Source organism: Carex rostrata, chromosome 5, assembly GCF_964058835.1.
Source record: "Carex rostrata chromosome 5, lpCarRost1.2, whole genome shotgun sequence".
In the NCBI taxonomy this organism is placed as follows: Eukaryota; Viridiplantae; Streptophyta; class Magnoliopsida; order Poales; family Cyperaceae; genus Carex; species Carex rostrata.
Window position 1 is genome coordinate 11,209,139 of NC_135922.1, and position 23,660 is coordinate 11,232,798.

Sequence of the window (23,660 nt, forward strand, 5' to 3'; positions counted from 1 at the left end):
ACACAGGTGCACCACGTCATCCAACACGTGCTCATTTCTCTGGCATCCACGCTCTAACCAGGTCGATTCACACTTTTCATGAAATCCTCTATGGTAACGTAAAATATCCATTTAGATCTAAACCGTTCGATCAGAATCCGCACGAATATTAAAGGAACTCTGTGCATTCTGATCGAACAGTGGATCAAAACAGAAATATTATGTTACCTCAGAGGATATGGACTCTAATATACAGTTGGTCCCACTTTACATAGACTATATACTTTTTTTTTGAGGAAAAGCCCTTAGGCGACAGGGACTATATACAGTAAAATAGTAGTAGTAGTAGTGTACATGTTCTCTCCAATCTCCATAGCTATCTCATCTCTTCTTCTTCTTGTTCTTGTTCTTCTTCTCTTCCTCTTCCCTCTTTTGTTTCTCATAAGCAAGCGTCGCTATCTTAGACCTCCCTTCTTCTCTCTCTCTCTCTTTCTCTGATCAAAATCCATGGCGTCATATAACGCCTACTCATCACCTAACCAGAGCTACAACCCATCCACATCATCTAATCAGAACTACACCCCCTCGGCTCCACCTATGCAGTACTCCTCTTGTTCCACCCCCAATTCCGATTCCTATTCCAGTTCGTATTCCAGTTCTTATTCCAGTTACCCCCCTGCTTATCCGCAACAATTTGGGTACAATTCCGGGTTCCAAGACACCTACAATGCCTTTTTCCCTCCTGGCATGAATCCAGAGGTGATAAGGAGCTTTCAGGCCGTCGATCGAGACAGGAGTGGATCCATCGACGAGAGAGAGTTGCAATCGGCGCTGTCGTCTGTGTACCGGGGTTTCGGTATCCGTACTGTTCGGTTGCTCCTCTTCCTGTTCAAGAATCCTCGTGGACCTTCAGATAGGATCGGTAATGAAAGCATGAACTCTTTTTAGTTAGATTTGGCAAATTTCTTTTTGATCCCTGAAAATTGTCTAATTATGTACATATCTTATGGTGATGTTCCTTGTATTGGTTCCAATACTGTGTCGTTTAGGAAATTTGGTTATTTAATCCAGTTAAGGACAATAATTGGAAAGAAATATGTGCTAATTAACCTAATAAACTTTGTTTTTAGAGGATGTCCATATTTCAATTAATTAGAAATTTATTACAGCTGTCAAATTAGAAGTAGCAATTAAGTCTGAATTAATTGCAAAATCCCTGAAATTAATTAGCAATTAATTACGGCTGTTATTAATTGCTAGTTAATTACAACTAAAGAGTCAACGAATAAAAACCTTTTATTTTGCCTTCTGAAATTGATTTCTTTAGAAGTTTGCTTTAAGTTGAAACAAATTGCCAGGTCAGATTTGAAACTGAAAAAGCATCATGGATGTATATGGTCTCAATAAACTAAAATTTTGCATTATCAGGCTTTTCTTCTTTTGTAACAAATTTTGATATTTATTAAAATAAGTTCTACAATACCCCATTGTATAACATCAAATAAACAGTTATTCATTGATTTCATCTTTGGTTTGATTGTTTGAAATGTCTCCAACAGGACCTGCTGAATTTGCGGTTTTATGGGACTGCCTCGGCCAATGGCGTGTAAGTTGAACATAATTCAAAACTATGTTTTTATATTTATTTTTTAATCAGTGTTTATTTATTTTTTTTCTCTAATATGTTTTCTGTTTTCAGATTGTATTTGATAGGTTTGATAGAGACAGAAGTGGGAAAATCGACTCAGAAGAATTGAAAGAATCACTAAGAAGCCTTGGATATGCGGTCCCACCATCAGTGATGCAGATTATAATGTCAAACTACATTGATAGCGCCTCAGGGAGAGGCGGCTTAAATTTTGATAATTTTGTCGAGTACGTAGTCATATTTCCTTCCTGTACTTTTATGAAATTTATAGTTGGGGCATTTAATCATGAGCTCTTCACCTTATCACTTTCGCACTTATGATGACCCAATAATTAATCTTCCAATTAAATTATCATTAAATTAGAAGAACGTCATGATATCCATGTATTGCAAACTTAGAAGTTTTATTGGGGCATTTTCAGAGATGTGCTCAAGGCAAAATATGGTACATACTGTTGCAAAGCAAGAAATATTTTATTCCCCTTGTAAAATGCATGTTTCATACCCTTTCTCTATCAAATTCTGAAAAGCCGGCATTGCCCTTCTTTTCTTGCTTATCTTTTGAGAAAAACAGTAAAAAGAAAGGAGGGGTTGGTTGGTAATTAATGGGGACAACAGGGGCGAAGAATCTATTTTCATGTTTTATAGGATATATGTGATATTCCAACATTTCATAGGGGTGGGACGTGCTTGATATTTTTTTCATTTTTAATAAATTTGATATTTTAACATTTATAGGGGCTTATATGAAATTGCCTCTTTTTATTTTGCATTGAGGAAGTGGATCCTAATGGCTACTTTTATTTTTGAATATTTGCAGGTGTGGAACGATTGTCAAGGTAATGAACTATTATGCACTCTTTTCTTATTGTTACAAATTATGTACCTGTCAGGTACACAGGTTTTCGTACCATACCTGGTATACATTTAGAGTTATATTATTTTCGTTTGCCTTTGTAGCTTTTATGATTTACATAGAAATTTGAAATGTAAATCTCAGATCTTATAAAAAACTATGTTTGTAATTTATAATTAATATAACTTTGTTTTTACTTTTTTCTTTTGTGCAGGGAATAACAGACAAGTTCAAGGAGAAGGATACTCGTTATTCGGGATCTGCAACATTTACATACGAGTCCTTCATGACAACAGTTATTCCATTTATTGTCCCGTGAAATTTTTATCATTTCTGTTTTGTTAATGATGTAATTAGTGTCATATTGTTTAGTTCCTTTCGGAGAGAGTTTCTGGCTTGTGCATATCTTTTTTTATATTTTTAGGATTCTTTACCAGTTGAGATCTGTGTATTTGACTGTACGAAAGATTGCTTTTTCAGGCTTGTTAATTATTTTTTTTGTATATCCTGTGATGCTTAATACTGAATGATCAGATGTGTTTTTGAGTTTAGTTGGAAATTAATTTTTGTTGAGATGTGATGCTTAATACTGAATGATTAGATGTGTTTTTGAGTTTAGTTGGAAATTAATTTTTGTTGAGGCGTTTATAATCTGTACATATTTTTGTTCTACTATATTTGGCTCGTTCACTTGATTGATTTTTTTGTTATATACAAGGCGCAAGGCCATGAAATATGAATAAATTTATAAAGCGAGAGTCGATTTACATCTTCTCTAATATAATTTTAAAGGAAAATTATACAAATATGAGGTGTTAAAATACAATTATTTAGTCTTAAGCTTGCGTAATTTTAACTTTCAGTAGATTTTCTAAGAATTTCTGAGTTTAATAGATAATAGCTGGATCCAAATTCTCAAAATAATTTAAAATTGGATGAGCTGGGAAATGATCTTGCCTAACAAGAGACAACTTGCATTTAAAATGAACACAAACAAACCGATAAGCAAATCACAGAGACGACGCATCTACGAGAAAATTCAAAATAGCCCACAACAAAACCTTATTTACAAATTCAAATTGTTTCAATATGTCCTCCATAAAAACATGTTACTTTAAACAATAATAAAATAATTTTTGAAGGGTACTCTCTATATCTTTTGCTTAATCCATGCCCCACTTTCTAATTACTCGTTCTTTGGCCGAAGTGGTAGTCTGGTATGAACTATTCACTGTTTCAGAAACCGGTATGCGCACTGGTACTTGTCCAAAGAATATGGAATGAAGAGTCTTCCTGATCTTTTGAAGAAGAAAAAGCGATGAATTGAATATTACCTCACCCTTGGCTAATAGTAGATACTATCATATATGTGAAAAAAATATTTAGTCAGAACTTATTTTGTAAAAAGAAAAAAAAATTGGATCTTTATATGTATGCATATGTAAAAACAAACATCCTTTAAATAGTTTGTCTTTGTATTTTTATTGGTATTGTACAAAATGATGACACTTGAATAAATGAAAGAGGAATGGAACATAGAACTTCAAGTGAAATAACAAAAATTATGAAATTAACAAAGCAAAAAATAATCTAAAGCAATTTGGGACCAAAGTTGCAAGTTTTGCTAATTTGCACAAATTAATGACCAGACTTGTATCAGTACCTATTTATAAGCGGTGTAACCGAGTTCACTTGCAAACAATAAATAACCAATTCAATGAAGTAGACGTCAATGAGACCATAAATAACTAATTCAATGAAGTAGATGCTAATGTAACAGTACCTATTTATTCGAACGAAACCATAAATAACCAATTCAATGATGTAGATGTCAATGCAAGGTGCCATAACAAATTTTTTTCAACTTACAAACCCTTAACATCTATCTTTTTCAATTCATTAGCTTTTGTACCTTGTTTGTGACAGAGTGAACCTATCAGCATTTTTAGACATCTGCTTTGATGGTATCTCTTTTTTTTCTTTCTCCTCTGTATTTTTATCAATACCAGTGCCTTCATTGTATTAACTGGTTCCATGGTTTTAATACAAAGAAATTGTTGCAGCTTGGCCTCGACATATTATGAAAAGGTACCAACGAAACTATTAAATTACCACTAAACCGATGCCAAATATGACGATTATGACTTGCATAGCCTCCTCCCAAAATTTATCCCCACCAAACCAACCGTACCACCCACCTCCTCCAAACCAGCCTCCTTGACCAGTACCACCTCCCCCTTCTCTGTCTTGTCCCCTCTTCGCTATTTCATTGTTCCAGTTTTCAAATACATCCTTCTTTTGAGAAAGAGCATTTTCCAGGGCCTTCCTTGCTTCCTCCTAATAATAAAAAAACAAAAACATATCAAAAGATGGTACAGGCTGGCAGTGCCTAAAGTAAATAGAGGAAAAGCTGTGCTAATAACCCACTATAGATTGAAAACTTTCAGTTTTCTCTAAATTTTTTAATTTTTACAAAAAAATATACTATTTAGCCCCTCTAGTAAAATGAAATTACAGGACACTTTTTCATCCAGCCACCCTATCTCAATTTTCTGGTTCTGCCTCTGCAGGACGGTACTGTAAATTAAAAATGCATACAAGAAAACAACAAATCCAAACTGAAAAAAGCAACCAGTTTTTAGTTTAATCTGACTTCCTGTTTTGGCTCCTAAAATTATATTGTCCCCAATTTGGTCCCTGGAATTCTGATCCATACCACATTGAGTCATTTTATTATTGAGTGAGGCTACAATACTATGCATAACGCATATTGGTCCATACTATGGATTAATATCTTCATTTTCAAAGTTCAAACAATCGATCTAAACCATTCAACATGATCTCCATATGAAATGTACTTGGAGATCAAATTTTATATATTTTAGAATTTTTTTACTATTTTTCTCGATAGGTAGAAAATCACTTAATCTAAAGTTTCTAAACCATTCAAAAGTAGTAATTTTTCAAGTAAAGAAAACCCTAAAAACATGTAAAATTTAATATGCAAGTACATTTTTATATGAAAATGGGAATATTGGTCCTAGTACGGACCAATATGCGCTATGCATAGTACCATAGCCTCAGAGGCCATTTCTGTAATTTATTCATGAATTATGTAACACACCCCCATTTCTTTGTAGATTTCTTCTATCATTTAGGAAACAAGTACAAGCAAACAAATGCTACTTGCAAAAGATTAAAGAGAACATGGAGCAAAATTTCTTCACCTTCACAATTCCTCTCCATCTAATAACTTCTGAAAAGAATGCTACATGCACGAAAATCGAAAATCGAGGAAGATATACCTCCTTGCGCCTATCGGAGGAGAAACAAGAGACGCGACCAGCCCGAAGGCTACATTTCTCCTGGAAGAACAACCATTTAGGGTTACGGTTTCAGAGTAGGGGCTCAGACAAGAATCTTGTCGAAAGGGTTGTACACGTGGCTGAGCTCAGTAGATGCGCCATGGCCATTTTTTGGACCTTAGAGCTTAGACTGAGCTCTGACTCTTTAAGCCTATCGTCCGATCAGAATCGGCACGAATATTAAAGATCATCGTCCATTCTATCTTGGATCGGATTGGCCTGATTCTAATCGAACGTTCCATATAGAAACAGAAATATTCTCTTCAATAATATCTTCATTCCATTATTAAGCACGTTGGGTGTCTGATCCGCCAACAGCTACAATTGAAAGACGAAATTTCGAATATAATCTCAGTCCTCCAATCACATAATGTGTCTTCTTTTGATTAAATATACCTTAATAATATGTAGAAGTCTAAATTTAACTAAAAAAATACTCATCACACGTACTGTCACACGATACATTACAATTAAAATTAAACATATTTTGAAATATAGTGATATAATTCTTTGTTTCCTTATTTCTCCCTTTCCAATTGAACCGGTTCTACCTTCCATTTCAATCTAAATTCAAAATCTGTAATAAAATATTCACTACCCAAAAAACAATTAGATGGACACTTTTATGGTAATATCTAATTAAGAAATATAATTTCCTATGGCCTTTCACGATTATGACTGCCAATATATTATTTGACAAGCTAGGTAGTATTTCATTATTATATTTCAGACTAAGTCAATTAATATTAATTTTAATTTTACAAAATTCATACTATTCTCACTTCGTAATTAAAATTGAATGACAATATAAGATATTATCACATAATCGTTTCAAAACTAAGATCAAATTTCATTCTAAAATTAACATAATAGCACCAAATAATTAATAATTTTATGTGTTAACCAAATGATTATGCAGACAAAATGCATCTCATGTAGATATTTGCTGAGCGTTAAAAAAATCTCTTTTTAGACAAAAACTTGAGCATCGGTCGTTAATTAAATAAAAATTTAGGCTATTTTAAATTTTGATTTTCTATTCATGGCTGATTAGTGACTAATAGTTGCTACTTTTCTATTCATTTAGTTATATATGAAGTACATGAAGCAATAAAACAATAAAAAAAAATATAGTTAGATCATAAATCTTGTTGTAGCAAAATACACAAGTAATAAATAAAAAATAAAAATAAAAAATATCAATGTGAGTTTTTATTTATTATTAAATCATTTATTTACTGATGATGGATTCATCAAAAGTTCAAAATCGGAACTTAACAAATAAATGACGGTTCAAGCAAAGAACTTAATAATTAAAGTCATGCACATGAAGATGATTATGAAGTGTGCAATGCAAGATGCGAATGCAATTTTTTTTTTTTAGATGTAAGTTTTTATATGTGAAAATAAAATAAAAAACACACTATATGAATATGTTATAATTGAATTTATTTTTTATTTTTTACTTTTTATATGTGTAGGTTTAATTTAGTTTGTCAAAGTTGATTTTTTAATTTTTCAAACTTTTTTGAAGAAGAACTATAAATAATGTTTTGAATACTTGTGTGGTTTTTTTTAATATATATGAAAATTTTCATCATAGATATGGCTCAAGCAAAAAAAACTCATAATCAAAGTTAGGCATATGATCACAATTATAAATTATGCAGTGAGTTTAATGGTTTAACGGTTTGAGTGCAAAGTCAGGAGGAAATGTAAATATCTTGATCCATATGCTATTCGTAATAAATTTTGATCTAAATAATATCAGGTAGATCTAGAAACTAATAAAAACATAGCTTAGTGGAGGAATTAATTAATATAAATTAAATTAAAATGATTGGCGTGCAGAGAACATTTACTCGCAACACTCTTTGATTGTACATTTTTCGTATGGAGATTATGTTGAATGGTTTACATTGACTGTTTAAACTTTGAAATAAAGATATTAATCCTGTTTTCAAGCAAATGCAATCTATCCATAAAAGTTGGAGTTCATGTCCCCTCAAGTACCTGAAATAGAATTTAAAAAAATGAAGGGTCTAGACAAATTCCATCCAAACCTATTGTGACTGTAGGGGGGTATGCTTTAAGATTTGTGCCAAGCTAAAAGAACGGTCCGTATTTTCTGCTTGCACCTCAGGTCCCAGGGACGATACGGATTCGAAAAGTTGTCCGACCACATAGTTGTCAAAATATTTTGGTGAGAATGGAGAGAAACACAATTAAATTCATTGCTCTACAAGTATATGCAACTATAATATTGTATTTAATTGGCCCTGTTAAATTGGGTTAGCCTATTATCGTGCCATCTAATTATTTTTTTTAAATAAACAATAAATAAAAAACTGGTTTTTTTTTGTAATAACCTTTTAAATTACTCTGGTGAGTTTTAGACGGATGGCGGGGGAAGATTAGGGGTTTAAATCTATTCTCTCCATTTCCTTCATAACCTTCCTTCTCTTTTTATTTATTTTTGCTTTGGACTAAATATACTCTTTTTCTTTAGTCAACATTCTATATTAAGGCCTTTTAATATACTCTTTTTCTTTAGTCAACATTCTATATTAAGGTCTTTTAATATACTCTTTTGCATAACCCGTACGATAAGATTCTTGTCGAGAGGATATTTTTATTTTATTTTAAAAATTTAGTACGGGTTATGTACAATTTAGGATATTTTTCTATATTAGTACGGGTTAATAAATTTAGATTTTTTGATATGTTTCCGTTTATTTTATTTATTGCTATTTTTATTTATATAAATAACCTAAGCAGTAACCACCTAAATATCCTCTCTCTCTCTCTCTCTTTTTGAAATCCTGGCAGAGGTTGCCTAGGGTCTCTCTCTCTCTCTCTCTCTCTTTACAAATCCATCCGCTCCTCTCTCTCTCTCAATCCATTTTCACAAACCATGGTGCCTCCCCCTACCCCTTCCACCAAATTGCAAATTCCTGACCACCTTCTCCGCCAAATGATCTTGCCACGTGTCCCTTTCAAGTGCCTGTTGAGATACAAATGTGTATCTAAGGAAATATATTCTCTCATAAGCACGGATGCCGTATTTGCTGCCGATCAATCCCGCTCAGCCAACACTTCATCAAGCGGATTTGTTTACATGACGCATAGCGGGTTATCGTTCTTCCCTACCGACACGGCACTTATAGGTGTCCCCGACCCGTCCCTACATTTCCTCAATCTCACCTCTCCTAAGGTCGAGCTAGTCTCCTCCACAAACGGCCTGCTTCTCCTCTGTGGTGAATTTAATGGCATGAAATCCCACTGCGTGTGTAATCCTGCTACCAAAGACATGGCAGTCGTACCAAATAATGTAAATGTTGTTGGGGAGGAATGTTACCACACTGAAATGGGTTTTGCGTATGATCCCTGTGAGTTGCCTCCTCGGTACACCATTGTTGACCCTCTTCTGATGTACCACTCTCTGGATCGTTCTATACAGTCTTCTAATGCTCTCCACTACCAGTTTAACATCTTTCATTCAGACACTGGCAAATGGACCCGTTCGAGCCAGAGAGTATATCTAGACATATATCCCACACTAGGTAAAGCAGTTTGTGCCAAGGGGGTGTTATATTGGTCTTGTGGACAATGCCTTCTGTGGTATGATACAAAGAGAGATTTAGCAGGATCTTTATTGTGGCCTGAAATGAAGTCGTCCAGAGGTGAAATGTTTCATGTAGGAGTCTATGCTGGTGAAATAACGTGTTGTCATACTTGGATTGGTGGGATCGAGATTTGGACATTGACTGGAGGGTCCCGCTGGGACAGGATCCATGCGACGACTTGGGACGGCTTGTTGGATAAGTATGACTTCGGTGTTGACTTGAACCTGGCTCGCTGTAGGCAGTATAAAAAGTTTTTCAAGCGATATTTCATATTTCCCATAGGGTTTGATGGGCAGAATCTTTACCTCGCAGCATGTCAGAAGGATCGAGATGACAAATTGAGCTGGTTGTTAAGTTGGGAAACTGAACCAAATGAATTTCAAGAGAAAGGCATGTTCAACATTGAATGGGACTTCGTAGGAAGTTGTTGCAATAGTTTCTTCACGTATGCTAACAGCTTGGCGAAAGTGCCGCAAATTTGTGATCCTGTTAGCAATTAATTAAAATATAGAGATGGGTTAGTTTGTGGCTGTGTTGTAATTTGGTTGAAATTTGAGAATATTTGTGACATCTTTGATGTATCTGTTTTTTGTGTGTTAGATTGCAATGACAGTTAGTGAAATTGGTGTGATTGCAGAATAATGATCCATTGTTTCCCTTGAAAAAGGATTAGTTTGATATATCCTAGACACAAGTTTGATATAAAAAGTAATTCTTAACCAAATTAATCATTAATTTGGAACCAAAGTTGCAAGTTAATTTGCACAAATCAGTAACCAGTCTTGTAACAGTACCTATATATCAGCTGTACAGGCGCAACCGATTTCAAAATTATTCCAATAAACCCACTAAGAACCAATTCAATGAAATAAAATGTCATTGGAAACCCTTAACATCAATCTTTTTTAATCCATAAACTTTTGTTCCTTGTCTGTGACATAATGAAATTATCAGCCTGTTTAGACATGCTTTGATGGTATCCTTTTTTTTTTCTTTTTTTCTTTCTTTCTCCTTGTATTTTTACACAATACCAGTGCCTTGTACTAACTCGCTCCATGGCTTTGTTTTACCAAGAAATTGTTGCACCTCAACATATTACGAAAATATTATTAAATTTACCACTAAATTGATGCCAAATATGTTGATTATCACTTATATAGCCTCCTCCCAACCTTTATTCCCACCAAACCAATCACCATCTTGACCAGTACCACCTTCCCGGTCTCTCTCATCCTCCCTCTTCTCTATTAGCTTGTTCCACTTTTCAAATTCCTCCTCCATTGGAGATACTGCATTTTCCAGCGCCTTCCTTGCTTTGTCCTAATAGCAATAAAATAAAATAAACGTGAAGATATCAAAAGACCTAAATTTGTTAATTTGATATCAACACTAAATGGTACAGGCCGGTCGCATACATAAAACTATAAAAGATGCATACAAGAAAAGTTCAAATCCAAATCAAAAGAACCAGCAGTTTTTTGTTTAACTAACTTCCTGTTTTGCCCCCTAAAATGATAATCCCCAATTTGGTCCCTGGAGATTCTAATATATACCACACTGAGTTATTAGACTATATTAGAAAAGAGTGGTACTACACAGGCCACATCTGCAATTTATTTGAGAATTATGCAACATGCACCCTTTTTTTTTTCCTGTGGATTCTTTTATCATCTTTTAAAGACTTCTACACTAATAGAGAAAAGTAATTATCTGTAAAGGGATTTGATCACTGAATTTCATTTATCTCCTTTTCTGTTTTGTACATGTCCAGCTGCTGCTTTTATAGAGAAAGGTAATTATCTCAATTCCTAGTCTAGCTATGGTTACAGAGACTCACTGAGTTTGTCACATCTAATTACATCATTTCCTCAGGCTGTTATGTCTAACAGAAAACTAATCGTAATCAAATCGTAACAGTGTGGCCAAACAGGATGCTTCTATTGTAATATTATTAGTTTTGAAACAAGTACAAGCAAAGAGATGCTACTTGCAAATGAAGGAAAGTTTAACAAAAAATGACACACTACATAGGCATTAAAGCTTACCTTATGAGCTATAAAAGATTAAAGAGAATATGGAGCAAATTTCTCCACCTTCACAGTTCCTCTCCATCTAATAACTTCTACAAAAATTAAACAGCAGACATGCAAATTTCACTACTGAAAAGAATACTAAATGCCCGAAAATAGACGAAGAAAATAGAAATACCTTCTTGCGACCATTGGAGAAGAAACAAGAGATGCGACCAGTTCAAAGGCAACACTTTTCCTGGAAGAACACCTATCTTGGGTTAGGGTTAGGGTTAGGGTTCCGGAGCAGGAGCTCAGCCGCTCAGGAAAGAATCTTGTCGTACAGGGTGTACACGAGGCTGATGATATCAGTAGCTGCGCCATGGCCATTTTTTGCTTAATCCATGCCACACTTCCTAATCACCCGTTCCTTAGCTGAAGTTGCAGTCTGGTACGAACTATTTCACTGTTTCAGAAACCTGTACGTGCACTGGTACTTGTCCACTCTGAGAGATACCAAGAAGCATGGAATCAAGAGTCTCCCTGATCTTTCGAAGGACAACAAGCAATGAATTTAATATTACCTCGCCCTTGGCTAATAGTAGATGCTATCATAAATGTCAAAAATATTTAGTCAGAACTTATTTTCTAATGAAAAAGTTCAATCTCTGTATGTATATGTATGTAAAAACAAACATTCTTTAAACAGTGTCTCTTTGATGTTTTGTTGATATTATTACAATGACAACACATTAAACGAATCAAGTAAAATAACAAAATTTATGAAATTTCTAGATGAGCAAACTAGCAAAGAAAAACAGAATCGAACAAAATTTGGGACCAAAGTTGCAAGTTTAGCTAATTTTGCACAAACTAATGACCAGACTTGTAACAGTACATTTATATCAACTGTACAGGTGAAACCTAGTTCACATTCATTCCAATAAAACCATTCATAACCATGGCTTTATTTTACCAAGAAATTGTTGCAACCTCAACATTTTACGAAAAAGGATCAACTGAAATATTAAATTACCACTAAACCGATGCCAAATATGACGATTATGACTTGTATAGCCTCCTGGAAAACTTTATCCCTACCAAACCAACCGTACCATCCACCCCCTCCATACTGGCTGCCTCGACTGGAACCACCTCCCCCTTGTCTCTCTTGCTCCCTCTTCTCTATTTACTTGTTCCACTTTTCAAATTCGTCTTTCTTTTGAGATAGTGCATATTCCGGCACCTTCCTTGCTTCCTCCTAATAATAAAAAAAATTGAAAACATATCAAAAGACCTAAATTTTTTAATTTGGTAACAACACTAAATGGTACAGGCCAATCCCATACATTAAAGATGCATACAAGAAAACAAAAAGTTGAATCAAAAGATCAACCAATTTTTAGTTTAAACAGATTTTCTGTTTTGGTCCCTATGATCATCTATATCCCCATTTTGGTCCCTGGAGATTGCAGTACATGCCATATTGAGTTATTTTATCATTAGATATATCAGATGACCAAACCACGTCAAAATTAAGGGACAAAAACTGAAAAGAGTGGTACCATACAGGTCATTTCCCAATTTATTATCTGTACCAATTAAAAATAATAAAATTAAAGATGTACAATAGATTTTGGACAATTTCATTTTATAAATTCAGCAGTTGAAATCTGTGTTATGAGAGAGCCGGTTTCTCTAAAGATGATAATGCAGATTTTTCCTAAATCGATGGTACGGGTGAAATTTTGTTATTCTTTTATGCTACTGATAAAAATATCAGGGCCATTTCTGTAATTTATTCATGAATTAATTATCATGCCCCCATTTTTTGTGGATTTCTTCTATGATTTGAGAATCAAGTACAATTAAAGAGATGCTACTTGTAAATGTAGGAATATTTAATAAAAAAATGACACACTCCATAGGCTTTACAGCTTATCCTATGAGCTATACAAGATTAAACATAATATGGAGCAAATTTCTCCATCTTCACAATTCCTCTACATTATTAAACAGTAGACATGCAAATTTCACTTCTGAAAAGAATATTACATGCTCGAAAATCGAGGGTGAAATACCAGCTCGAAGGCTATATTTCTCCTGGAAGAACATCCATCTAGGGTTTAGGGTTGCGAAGTAGGGGCTCAGACAATGATCTTGTCGTACACGTGGCTGAGATCAGTAGATGCGCCATGGCCATTTTTTAGAGCTTAGAGCTTAGACCGAGCTCTGACTCTTTGAGCCTAGAATTCCTAACAAAATATTTCTCTTTAGATATGGACCGTCCGATCAGAATCAGAACGAATATTAATGTTCCCTATGAATTCTATTTTGCATCAGATTGGCCTGATTCTAATCGAACGTTAAGAAATATTCTCTTACCTCAGATGATATAGATCTGAACTATGGGCCTGTGGGCTTCATATAGCCCAATGCTTACTCCTGTTGAATTATGGGCCGATTACATATACTCTTTCTTGAGATCCTCTGATGAAAATACAATAGGTTTACCTATGTAACAATGTAACTGTGATTTAGCTTTGAGTTTTCATAGGAGATGATTCTCATTTTCATTTCATTTCATTGCATATGCTCTGTAGTCAAACTAATTTATTTTTCGGTATTTTCATATCTTGCAATCTATATAAACTAAAGGGAAAATATTTCATGCTTTTTAGAAGTTTGTAAAAACTAATACATGTCGAATGTCAATGGTAATAATTCCGACATTTTTATTTTTACCCAATTAAAAAATTATTTTAATAATAATAACCAAGATTTAGGAATAATTTTAAAAATACCCAAACCGTGAAATTTTTCCACGGCTTGGAATTTTAATTCCGGCCCGTGGAAAAATTCCACGGTCCCAACTCTTTTTTTTTACAAAACAGAAATTTGTATTTATTTTTTGTATTGAAATATTAGAAATGTTGAAAATATTTTTCTAAAATAGATGAAATAGAATATAATTTGATTTATTAGAAAGACTGTAACAAATAACCCGGATCAATATTTTTCAGGCCGGATTTTTTACGGCTGTAAGAAAAATTAATATATTTTTTTATGTGTTATTGGAAAAAAAATAAAAATGCTTAGATACTGAGTTATTGATCCCAGTTCAAAAGTCACTTCTATGTAATTCAGAAAATATTGTAATCCTTCTAGGACATTTAATTTATGAAAAGTTGTATCTATTTTTGAAAAAAAAATAAAAACTTTAAGTTATTTAATGATTGTTATTAAAAAAGAATTATCAAAATAGATACAACTTTTTATAAATTAAATGTCCCAGAATGATTACAATATTTTCTTGATTACATAGAAGTGACTTTTGAACCGGAATCAATAACTCATAATCTAAGAATTTTTATTTTTTTCCAATAACACATAAAGAAATATATTAATTTTTCTTACAGCTGTAAAAAATCTGGCTTGAAAAATATTGATCCGGGTTATTTGTTGCAGTCTTTCTAATAAATCAAATTATATTGTATTTCATCTATTTTTAAAGAAATATATTCAACATTTCTAATATTTCAATAAAAAAATAAAAAAAATTTAAAATTTTTTGTTTTTAAAAAAAAAAAAAAAAAAAAAAAAAAGTTGGTAACCGTATATTATTTTCGGTTACCCAAAAAATAGTAAAAAAATAATAATTAAAAAAGAAAGAAAAGGAGGTCATGTATTTTTGTTTTTTTTTTTCAAAAATAGATACAACTTTTTATAAATTAAATGTACTAGATGGATTACAATATTTTCTGGATTACCTAGAAGTGACTTTTGAACCGGAATCAATAACTCAGAATCTAAGCAGTTTTATTTTTTTTCCAATAGCACATAAAGAAATATATTAATTTTTTCTTACAACTGCGAAAAATCCGGCCTGAAAAATATTGATCCAAGTTATTTGTTACAGTCTTTCTAATAAATCAAATTATATTGTATTTCGTCTATTTTTAAAGAAATATATTCAACATTTCTATTATTTCAATACAAAAAATAAATACAAATTTCTATTTTGTAAAAAAAAAAAAAAAAAAAGTTGGTAACCGTATATTATTTTCGGTTACCCAAAAAATAGTAAAAAAATAATAATTAAAAAAGAAAGAAAAGGAGGTCATGTATTTTTGTTTTTTTTTTCAAAAATAGATACAACTTTTTATAAATTAAATGTACTAGATGGATCACAATATTTTCTGGATTACCTAGAAGTGACTTTTGAACCGGAATCAATAACTCAGAATCTAAGCAGTTTTATTTTTTTTCCAATAGCACATAAAGAAATATATTAATTTTTTCTTACAACTGCGAAAAATCCGGCCTGAAAAATATTGATCCGAGTTATTTGTTACAGTCTTTCTAATAAATCAAATTATATTGTATTTCGTCTATTTTTAAAGAAATATATTCAACATTTCTATTATTTCAATACAAAAAATAAATACAAATTTCTATTTTGTAAAAAAGAAAAAAAAAAAAGTTGGGACCGTGGAATTTTTCCACGGGCCGGAATTAAAATTCCAAGCCGTGGAAAAATTCCACGGTTTGGGTATTTTTAAAATTATTCCTAACCCTTGGTTATTATTATTAAAATAATTTTTTAATTGGGTAAAAATAAAAATGTCGGGTAATAATTGGTAAGATGCCTCTATCAAAAAAATATAACATATTATGCATAGTGCAGATTGGTCCTTACTACGGATTAATATTTATATTTATAAAATTCAAATAGTCAATCTAAATTATTCAACATGATTTTCATATAAAAATATATTTGCAAACTCAAATTCACATTTTTGAGAATTTATTTACTATTTTTTAGATAGATAGAAAATTACTACCTTTTGAATGGCCTACAGTTTATAAATCAAGTGATTTTTTACATATTTAAAAATATTCAAAAAAAATTGTAAATTTTGATCTACAAGTACATATATATATATATATATATATATCGAGCTGGGCTATGGTGAGTTGCGAAGTAAAGCGATTATTTTACTTCACGCTCATATTTTGCGATTTTAAAGTTCAAAACGTCGATCCGAACCGTTCATCTTGTTCTTCATATTGAAATGTGCTTGGAGAGCAAATTTTACATTTTTTGGAATTTGTTTACTATTTATTAAGCAATTTTGAAAGTTGCTGATCTGATGGTCCAGAAAATTTTACTGTTTTTCACTGTTCACAGCAAAACAGCAATTTTCAAAAATGCTTAATAAATAGTAAAAAAAATTCCAAAAAATATGAAATTTGGTCTCCAAGCACATTTCAATATGGATTAAACATTTAACGGTTCGGATCGGTCGTTTGGACTTTCAAAATAAAAATACGGCGTGAAGTAGAAACGCGTTTTACTTCGCAACTCACCGTAGCCTATCTCTCTCTCTCTCTCTATATATATATATAATGTTGAACTGTTCAGAATGATTGTCTAAATTTCTAAATAGAGATAATAATTTTGTTTTAAAGCAAATGCAATCTATTCAAAAAATTAAGTTGCCCGATCTCGTAGTTGTTAAAATCTTTTGGTGAGGATGGAGAGAATTAAACCACAATTAGATTCATAGCTCCAGATGTTGATGCAACTATAATATTGAACTTAATTGGTCCTGTCAAATTGTGTTTTTCTATTGTTGTGCCTTGTTATAGTGTTTCTGTTGTGTTTTTGTTTCTAATGGTTTCATTGTGTCAAGTGGTATTAGTTTCATTTTTTCGTTATTAATATTTTGATATATGAGAATTTTTGTTTCTGTAGTCTAACATTTTATGTTATAGAGAAGGAAAGTGAGTATGAATTTGCATATGCAACTGCATGTAACTGTAATTTAGCTTTTAAGTTTTGATAGGAGATAACACTCGTGGGATCCAGAGAACATTTACTCGCAACACCCTTTGATTGTACATTTTTCATATAGAAATTATGTTGAATGGTTTACATTGACTGTTTAAACTTTGAAATAGAGATAGTAGTCATGTTTTCAAGCAAATGCAATCTATCCATAAAAGTTGGAGTTTGAGTCCCCTCAAGTACCTGAGATACAATTTTAAATTATGACTAAATATACTCTTTTTCAAAATATGACTAATATCATATAAATGGCACGACAATTAAATTCATTGCTCTTTTTATTTATTTTTGCTTTGGACTAAATATACTCTTTTTCTTTAGTCAACATTCTATATTAAGGCCTTTTAATATACTCTTTTTCTTTAGTCAACATTCTATATTAAGGTCTTTTAATATACTCTTTTTCTTTAGTCAACATTCTATATTAAGGTCTTTTAATATACTCTTTTTCATAACCCGTACGACAAGATCGACAAGATTCTTGTCGAGAGGATATTTTTATTTTATTTTAAAAGTTTAGTACGGGTTATGTACAATTTAGGATATTTTTCTATATTAGTACGGGTTAACAAATTTAGGTTTTTTGATATGTTTCCGTTTATTTTATTTATATAAATAACCTAACCAGTAACCACCTAAATATCCTCTCTCTCTCTCTCTTTACAAATCCATACGCTCCCCCCCCCCCCCCCCCCCCCCCGCTCTCTCTCTCTCTCTCTTTACAAATCCATACGCTCCTCTCTCTCTCTCTCTCAATCCATTTTCACAAACCATGGTGCCTCCCCCTCCCCCTTCCACCAAATTGCAAATTCCTGACCACCTTCTCCGCCAAATGATCTTGCCACGTGTCCCTTTCAAGTGCCTGTTGAGATACAAATGTGTATGTAAGGAAATATATTCTCTCATAAGCACGGATGCCGTATTTGCTGCTGATCAATCCCGCTCAGCCAACACTTCATCAAGCGGATTTGTTTACATGACGCATAGCGGGTTATCGTTCTTCCCTACCGACCCAGCACTTATAGGTGTCCCCGACCCGTCCCTACATTTCCTCAATCTTACCTCTCCTAAGGTCGAGCTAGTCTCCTCCACAAATGGCCTGCTTCTCCTCTGTGGTGAATTTAATGGCATGAAATCCCACTGCGTGTGTAATCCTGCTACCAAAGACATGGAAGTCGTACCAAATAATGTAAATGTTGTTGGGGAGGAATGTTACCACACTGAAATGGGTTTTGCGTATGATCCCTGTGAGTTGCCTCCTCGGTACACCATTGTTGACCCTCTTCTGATGTACCACTCTCTGGATCGTTCTATACAGTCTTCTAATGCTCTCCACTACCAGTTTAACATCTTTCATTCAGACACTGGCAAATGGACCCGTTCGAGCCAGAGAGTATATCTAGACATATATCCCACACTAGGTAAAGCAGTTTGTGCCAAGGGGGTGTTATATTGGTCTTGTGGACAATGCCTTCTGTGGTATGATACAAAGAGAGATTTAGCAGGATCTTTATTGTGGCCTGAAATGAAGTCGTCCAGAGGTGAAATGTTTCATGTAGGAGTCTATGCTGGTGAAATAACGTGTTGTCATACTTGGATTAGTGGGATCGAGATTTGGACATTGACTGGAGGGTCCCGCTGGGACAGGATCCATGCGACGACTTGGGACGGCTTGTTGGATAAGTATGACTTCGGTGTTGACTTGAACCTGGCTCGCTGTAGGCAGTATAAAAAGTTTTTCAAGCGATATTTCATATTTCCCATAGGGTTTGATGGGCAGAATCTTTACCTCGCAGCATGTCAGAAGGATCGAGATGAGAAATTGAGCTGGTTGTTGAGTTGGGAAACTGAACCAAATGAATTTCAAGAGAAAGGCATGTTCAACATTGAATGGGACTTCGTAGGAAGTTGTTGCAATAGTTTCTTCACGTATGCTAACAGCTTGGCGAAAGTGCCGCAAATTTGTGATCCTGTTAGCAATTAATTAAAATACAAAGATGGGTTAGTTTGTGGTTGTGTTGTAATTTGGTTGAAATTTGAGAATATTTGTGAGATCTTTTGATGTATCTGTTTTTTGTGTGTTAGATTGCAATGACAGTTAGTGAAATTGGTGTGATTGCGGAATAATGATCCATTGTTTCCCTTGAAAAAGGATTAGTTTGATATATCCTAGACACAAGTTTGATATAAAAAGTAATTATTAACCAAATTAATCATTAATTTGGAACCAAAGTTTCAAGTTAATTTGCACAAATCAGTAACTGTCTTTGTAACAGTACCTATATATCAGCTGTACAGGCACAACCGAGTTCAAATTTATTCCAATAAACCCACTAAGAACCAATTCAATGAAATAAATTGTCATTGAAACCCTTAACATCAATCTTTTTTAATCCATAAACTTTTGTGCCTTGTCTGTAACAAAATGAAATTACCAGCCTGTTTAGCCATATGCTTTGATGGTATCTTATTTTTTCTTTTTTTCTTTCTTGTATTTTTCCACAATACCAGTGCCTTGTACTAACTGGTTCCATGCCTTTGTTTTACCAAGAAATTGTTGCACCTCAACATATTATGAAAATATTATTAAATTTACCACTAAACCGATGGCAAATATGATGATTATGACTTGTATAGCCTCCTCCCAAAATTTATCCCTACAATACCAGCCACCGCCTTGACCAGTACCACCTCCCCCTTCTCTATTTGCTTGGTCCACTTTTCAAAGTCATCCCAGTGCCTTTCTTGCTTCGTCCTAATAATAAAAAAAAAAAATGTAAACATATCAACAGACCTAAATTTGTTAATTTGATATGAACACTAAATGCTACAGGCCGGTCGCATACATAAAAGATGCATACAAGAAAAGTACGAATCCAAATCAAAAGAACCACTTGTTTTTTGTTTAACTAACTTCCTGTTTTGCCCTCTAAAATTATAGTCCCCAATTTGGTCCCTGGAGATTCTAATACATGCCACTTTGAGTTATTTTATTATTGGATCATATTAGAAAAGAGTGGTACTGCACAGGTCATTTCTGTAATTTATTCATGAATTATGTAACATGCCCCAAATTTTTTTGTGGATTTCTTCTATCAATTTTGAAACAAGTACAAGCAAATAGATGCTACTTGAAAATGGAGGAAAATTTAACAAAAATTGACGCACTATATCGGCATTACAGCTTATCTTATAAGCTATAAAAGATTAAAGAGAATATGGTGCAAATTTCTCCACCTTGACAAATCCTCTCTATCTAATAACTTCCACAAAAATTAAACTATACAGATGCAAATTTTATTTCTGAAAAGAATACTACATGCATGAATACAGACGAAGAAAATAGAAATACCTTCTTCCGACCATTGGAGAAGAAACAAGAGATGCGACCAGTTCAAAGGCAACACTTCTCCTGGAAGAACATCTATCTTGGGTTAGGGTTCCGAAGTAGGAGCTCAGCCGCTCAGGAAAGAATCTTGTCATACAGGGTGTAGTCGAGGCTGAGCTCAGTAGCTGCGCCATTGCCTTTGTTTGCTTAATCCATGCCCCACTTCCTAATCACCCGTTCTTTAGCTGAAGTTACAGTCTGGTACGAACTATTCACTGTTTCAGAAACCAGTACGTGCACTGGTACTTTTTTTGCCTAAGTTTTTTTTTTAAAAAAAATATTTTTTGTGAGTTTATGAGATTTTTTAAAATAATTTACAAACCCTTAACATCTTTTTTTAATCAATAAACTTTTGTGCCTTATTTGTGACAAAGGGAAACTATCTGCCTATTTAGAAATCTGCTTTGAAGTTACCTTTTTTTTTCTTCTTCTTTTTCTAGTGGCTTCATTGCATTAACTAGTTCAATAGCTTTGATTTACCGAGAAATTGATGCCACTCGATATATTATGAAAAAAGCACCAACAAAAATATTAAAATTACCATTAAACTGAGGCCAAATATGACTTGCATAGCCTCCTCCCAAAATTTATCCCCACCAAACCAACCGTACCATCCACCTCCTCCAAACAAGCCACCTCGACCAGTACCACCTCCCCCTTCTCTCTCTTGCTCCCTCATCTCTATTTCATTGTTCCAGTTTTTAAGTCCTTATTTTGAGAAAGTGCATTTTCCAGTGACTTCCTTGCTTCCTCCTAATAATAAAAAAATGAAAACATATCAAAAGACCTAAATTTTTTAATTTGGCAACAACACTAAATGGTACAGGCCGATCCCATACATGAAAGATGCATACAAGAAAACAACAAATTCAAATCAAAAGATCGACCAATTGTTAGCTTAAACTGATTTTTGTTTTGGCCCCTAAGATTATCTATATCCCCATTTTGGTCCCAGGTGATTCCAATACATACCACATTGAGTTATTTCATCATTAAGATATATTTGATGAGCAAACCACGTCAAAATTCAGGGACAAAAAACTGAAAACAGTGGTACTAACAAACTATACAGGCCATTTCCTATTTTTTTATCTGTACCAATAAAAAATAATAAAATTAAAGATGTACCATCAATTTCAGACAATTTCATTTAGGACCGCTGAATTATTCAGCAGTTGAAATCTGTGGTATGAGGGAGCCGGTTTTTCTAAAGATGGTGAAATTTTGTTATTCTTTTATGCTACCGATAAATAATCGGGGCCATTTCTGTAATTTATTCCTGAATTATGCAACAAACCCCTATTTTTTGTGGATTTATTCTATCATTTGTGAAACAAGTACAAGCAAACAGATGCTACTTGCAAATGTAGGAAAATTTAATAAAAATTGAAACACTACATAGGCATTACAGCTTATCCTATGAGTTATAAAAGATTAAACAGAATATGTAGCAAATTTCTTCACCTTCACAATTCCTCTCAATCTAATAATTCTACCAAAATTAAACAGTACACAACCAAATTTCACTTCAGAAAAGAATACTACATGCAAGAAAATAGAGGAAGAAAGAAATACCTTCTTGCGACCATTGGAGAAGAAACAAAAGTCGCGACCAGCACAAAGGCTACATTTCTCCTTGAAGAATGACGATTAAGGGTTAGGGTTTTGGACTAGGGGCTCAGACAAGAATCTTGTCGTAACTCGTAAGGGGTGTGCAAGTGGCGAAGCTCAAGCGCAGTAGCTGCGCCATGGCCATTTTTTGGAGCATAGACTGAGCTCCAACTCAGATCAAGAGTAATATATTATTGTGGATGCAGACCGTCCGATCAGAATCCGGACCGTGGGGAAATGTTCGGGCAATCATTAATATTCGTGCTAAAGCAGATCGTACAGTTGGGATCTAAAGTCAAAATTTATATTACCTCAGGTGAAATGAAAGCAAAAGTCATCATTTTTCGTATGAGCTCCTTCATAACAGCATCTGTTATTCCAAATCAACCGTTAAATTATTTTGTGCGCCAATCTTAATGAAGATCAACGACTAGATTTGCAATAACAGATTCCTGTTATCCCATTTTCATAACAGCAGATTTGAGCTCACACTTTTCGCCCTTCTTCTCCGTCGAATTCACATCCTCCCCGGTACCGTAAAAGGGAATCTTTTAGAACAAGTGGATCTGGACCGTTTCTTTTAACTTTGCAAGAATCTCAATGCCCAATAATACTGCTCACTGCGCTAGTCCAAATCTCGAAGCAGCTGAGAATAAATCCCAAACCGTAAAGTGAAGGGAATCTTGTACACATTGTTCTTCGAGTGCGTATCCGCCTAGATACCTGAGGTGCAATTTAAAAGAACGAACGGTCCAGATTAATTCTATTTAAATCAAAGTTAACTCAGTAGCTGCTGTGACCGTAGAGGTTGCTTTAAAATTTGTGCCATGCTGAAAGAACGGTCTTGATTTTCAGCTTGCAACTCAGGTACCTGGGTGATACAGATTCTTGTTCTTCTCCCCCCATTACGTGATATACAAGCATGTCAAGGTCAATACTATGGCGCATGGCGCGGTTGATTACTGCAAGAATACAGAGGAATCAACGGCTCCTAATCTCCTAAACCTTGTTATTAATGCAGAGGATTAATTTTAAAAGAGGCCACCTCTGATCGGTAAGGGCCAGCTGTAAGCAATTAATATAGAAAATGAACTATGAAATGTTCAACGAGTAATTAGATTAGTGTTAAAATCTTAAAATCAGCAACCTGTCTTGATCTACATTTAATTTGTCAATGAAAGCAACAGAAACAGAGAGAGAATACATCCATGTGAAATTCAAATCACGCAAATCAAAAGAAAACAAAATTTGAAACAAATAATAGGTCTGATCCTGTTTTTCAATTCCTTGCGTGCGTGTGCCGCTTGATTTTGGAATTTGGTTATTT

General features: G+C 33.7%; 2 protein-coding genes and 1 long non-coding RNA gene across 6 annotated transcripts; 1 reads left to right on the plus strand and 2 right to left on the minus strand.

Moving 5' to 3' along the window:
- Positions 1–335: 335 nt before the first annotated feature.
- LOC144554190 (Calcium-binding EF-hand family protein) lies at positions 336–3,058 on the plus strand. Of its 4 annotated transcripts, none has more exons than XM_078302483.1 (5): positions 336–901; positions 1,539–1,585; positions 1,679–1,854; positions 2,366–2,466; positions 2,698–3,058. In XM_078302483.1, the coding sequence occupies exons 1-5, from the start codon at positions 487–489 to the stop codon at positions 2,826–2,828; spliced, it is 870 nt and encodes a 289-aa protein (XP_078158609.1). In that variant the 5' UTR covers positions 336–486; the 3' UTR covers positions 2,829–3,058. The 4 variants fall into 4 exon arrangements, with proteins under 4 accessions (XP_078158609.1, XP_078158611.1, XP_078158610.1 ...); XM_078302485.1 differs by having other exon boundaries at positions 2,448–2,466; XM_078302484.1 differs by having other exon boundaries at positions 2,448–3,058.
- Positions 2,973–5,878, minus strand: LOC144553846 (sulfate adenylyltransferase subunit; the record flags this gene model as incomplete). Its single annotated transcript, XM_078302034.1, has 3 exons — positions 2,973–3,841; positions 4,596–4,820; positions 5,789–5,878. Coding segments are annotated over 3 exons (510 nt in total), but the record flags the coding sequence as incomplete, so codon positions are not given.
- Positions 5,879–10,887: 5,009 nt separating this feature from the next.
- LOC144554191 (uncharacterized) lies at positions 10,888–22,539 on the minus strand. Its single transcript, XR_013511551.1, has 5 exons — positions 22,298–22,539; positions 20,687–21,475; positions 12,520–12,744; positions 11,683–12,091; positions 10,888–11,596 (listed from the first exon to the last, which is right to left on the minus strand). It is a non-coding gene; the product is annotated as an uncharacterized LOC144554191 (long non-coding RNA).
- Positions 22,540–23,660: the final 1,121 nt, after the last annotated feature.

Excerpts from the sequence above, each read along its gene's own strand:
- LOC144554190 (XM_078302483.1), top strand. The coding sequence starts at position 487 with ATGGCGTCATATAACGCCTACTCATCACCTAACCAGAGCTACAACCCA. Across the intron at positions 1,855-2,365 it reads AATTTTGATAATTTTGTCGA|GGGCTTATATGAAATTGCCT; the intron begins GTACGTAGTCAT and ends TAACATTTATAG. Across the intron at positions 2,467-2,697 it reads GGTGTGGAACGATTGTCAAG|GGAATAACAGACAAGTTCAA; the intron begins GTAATGAACTAT and ends TCTTTTGTGCAG.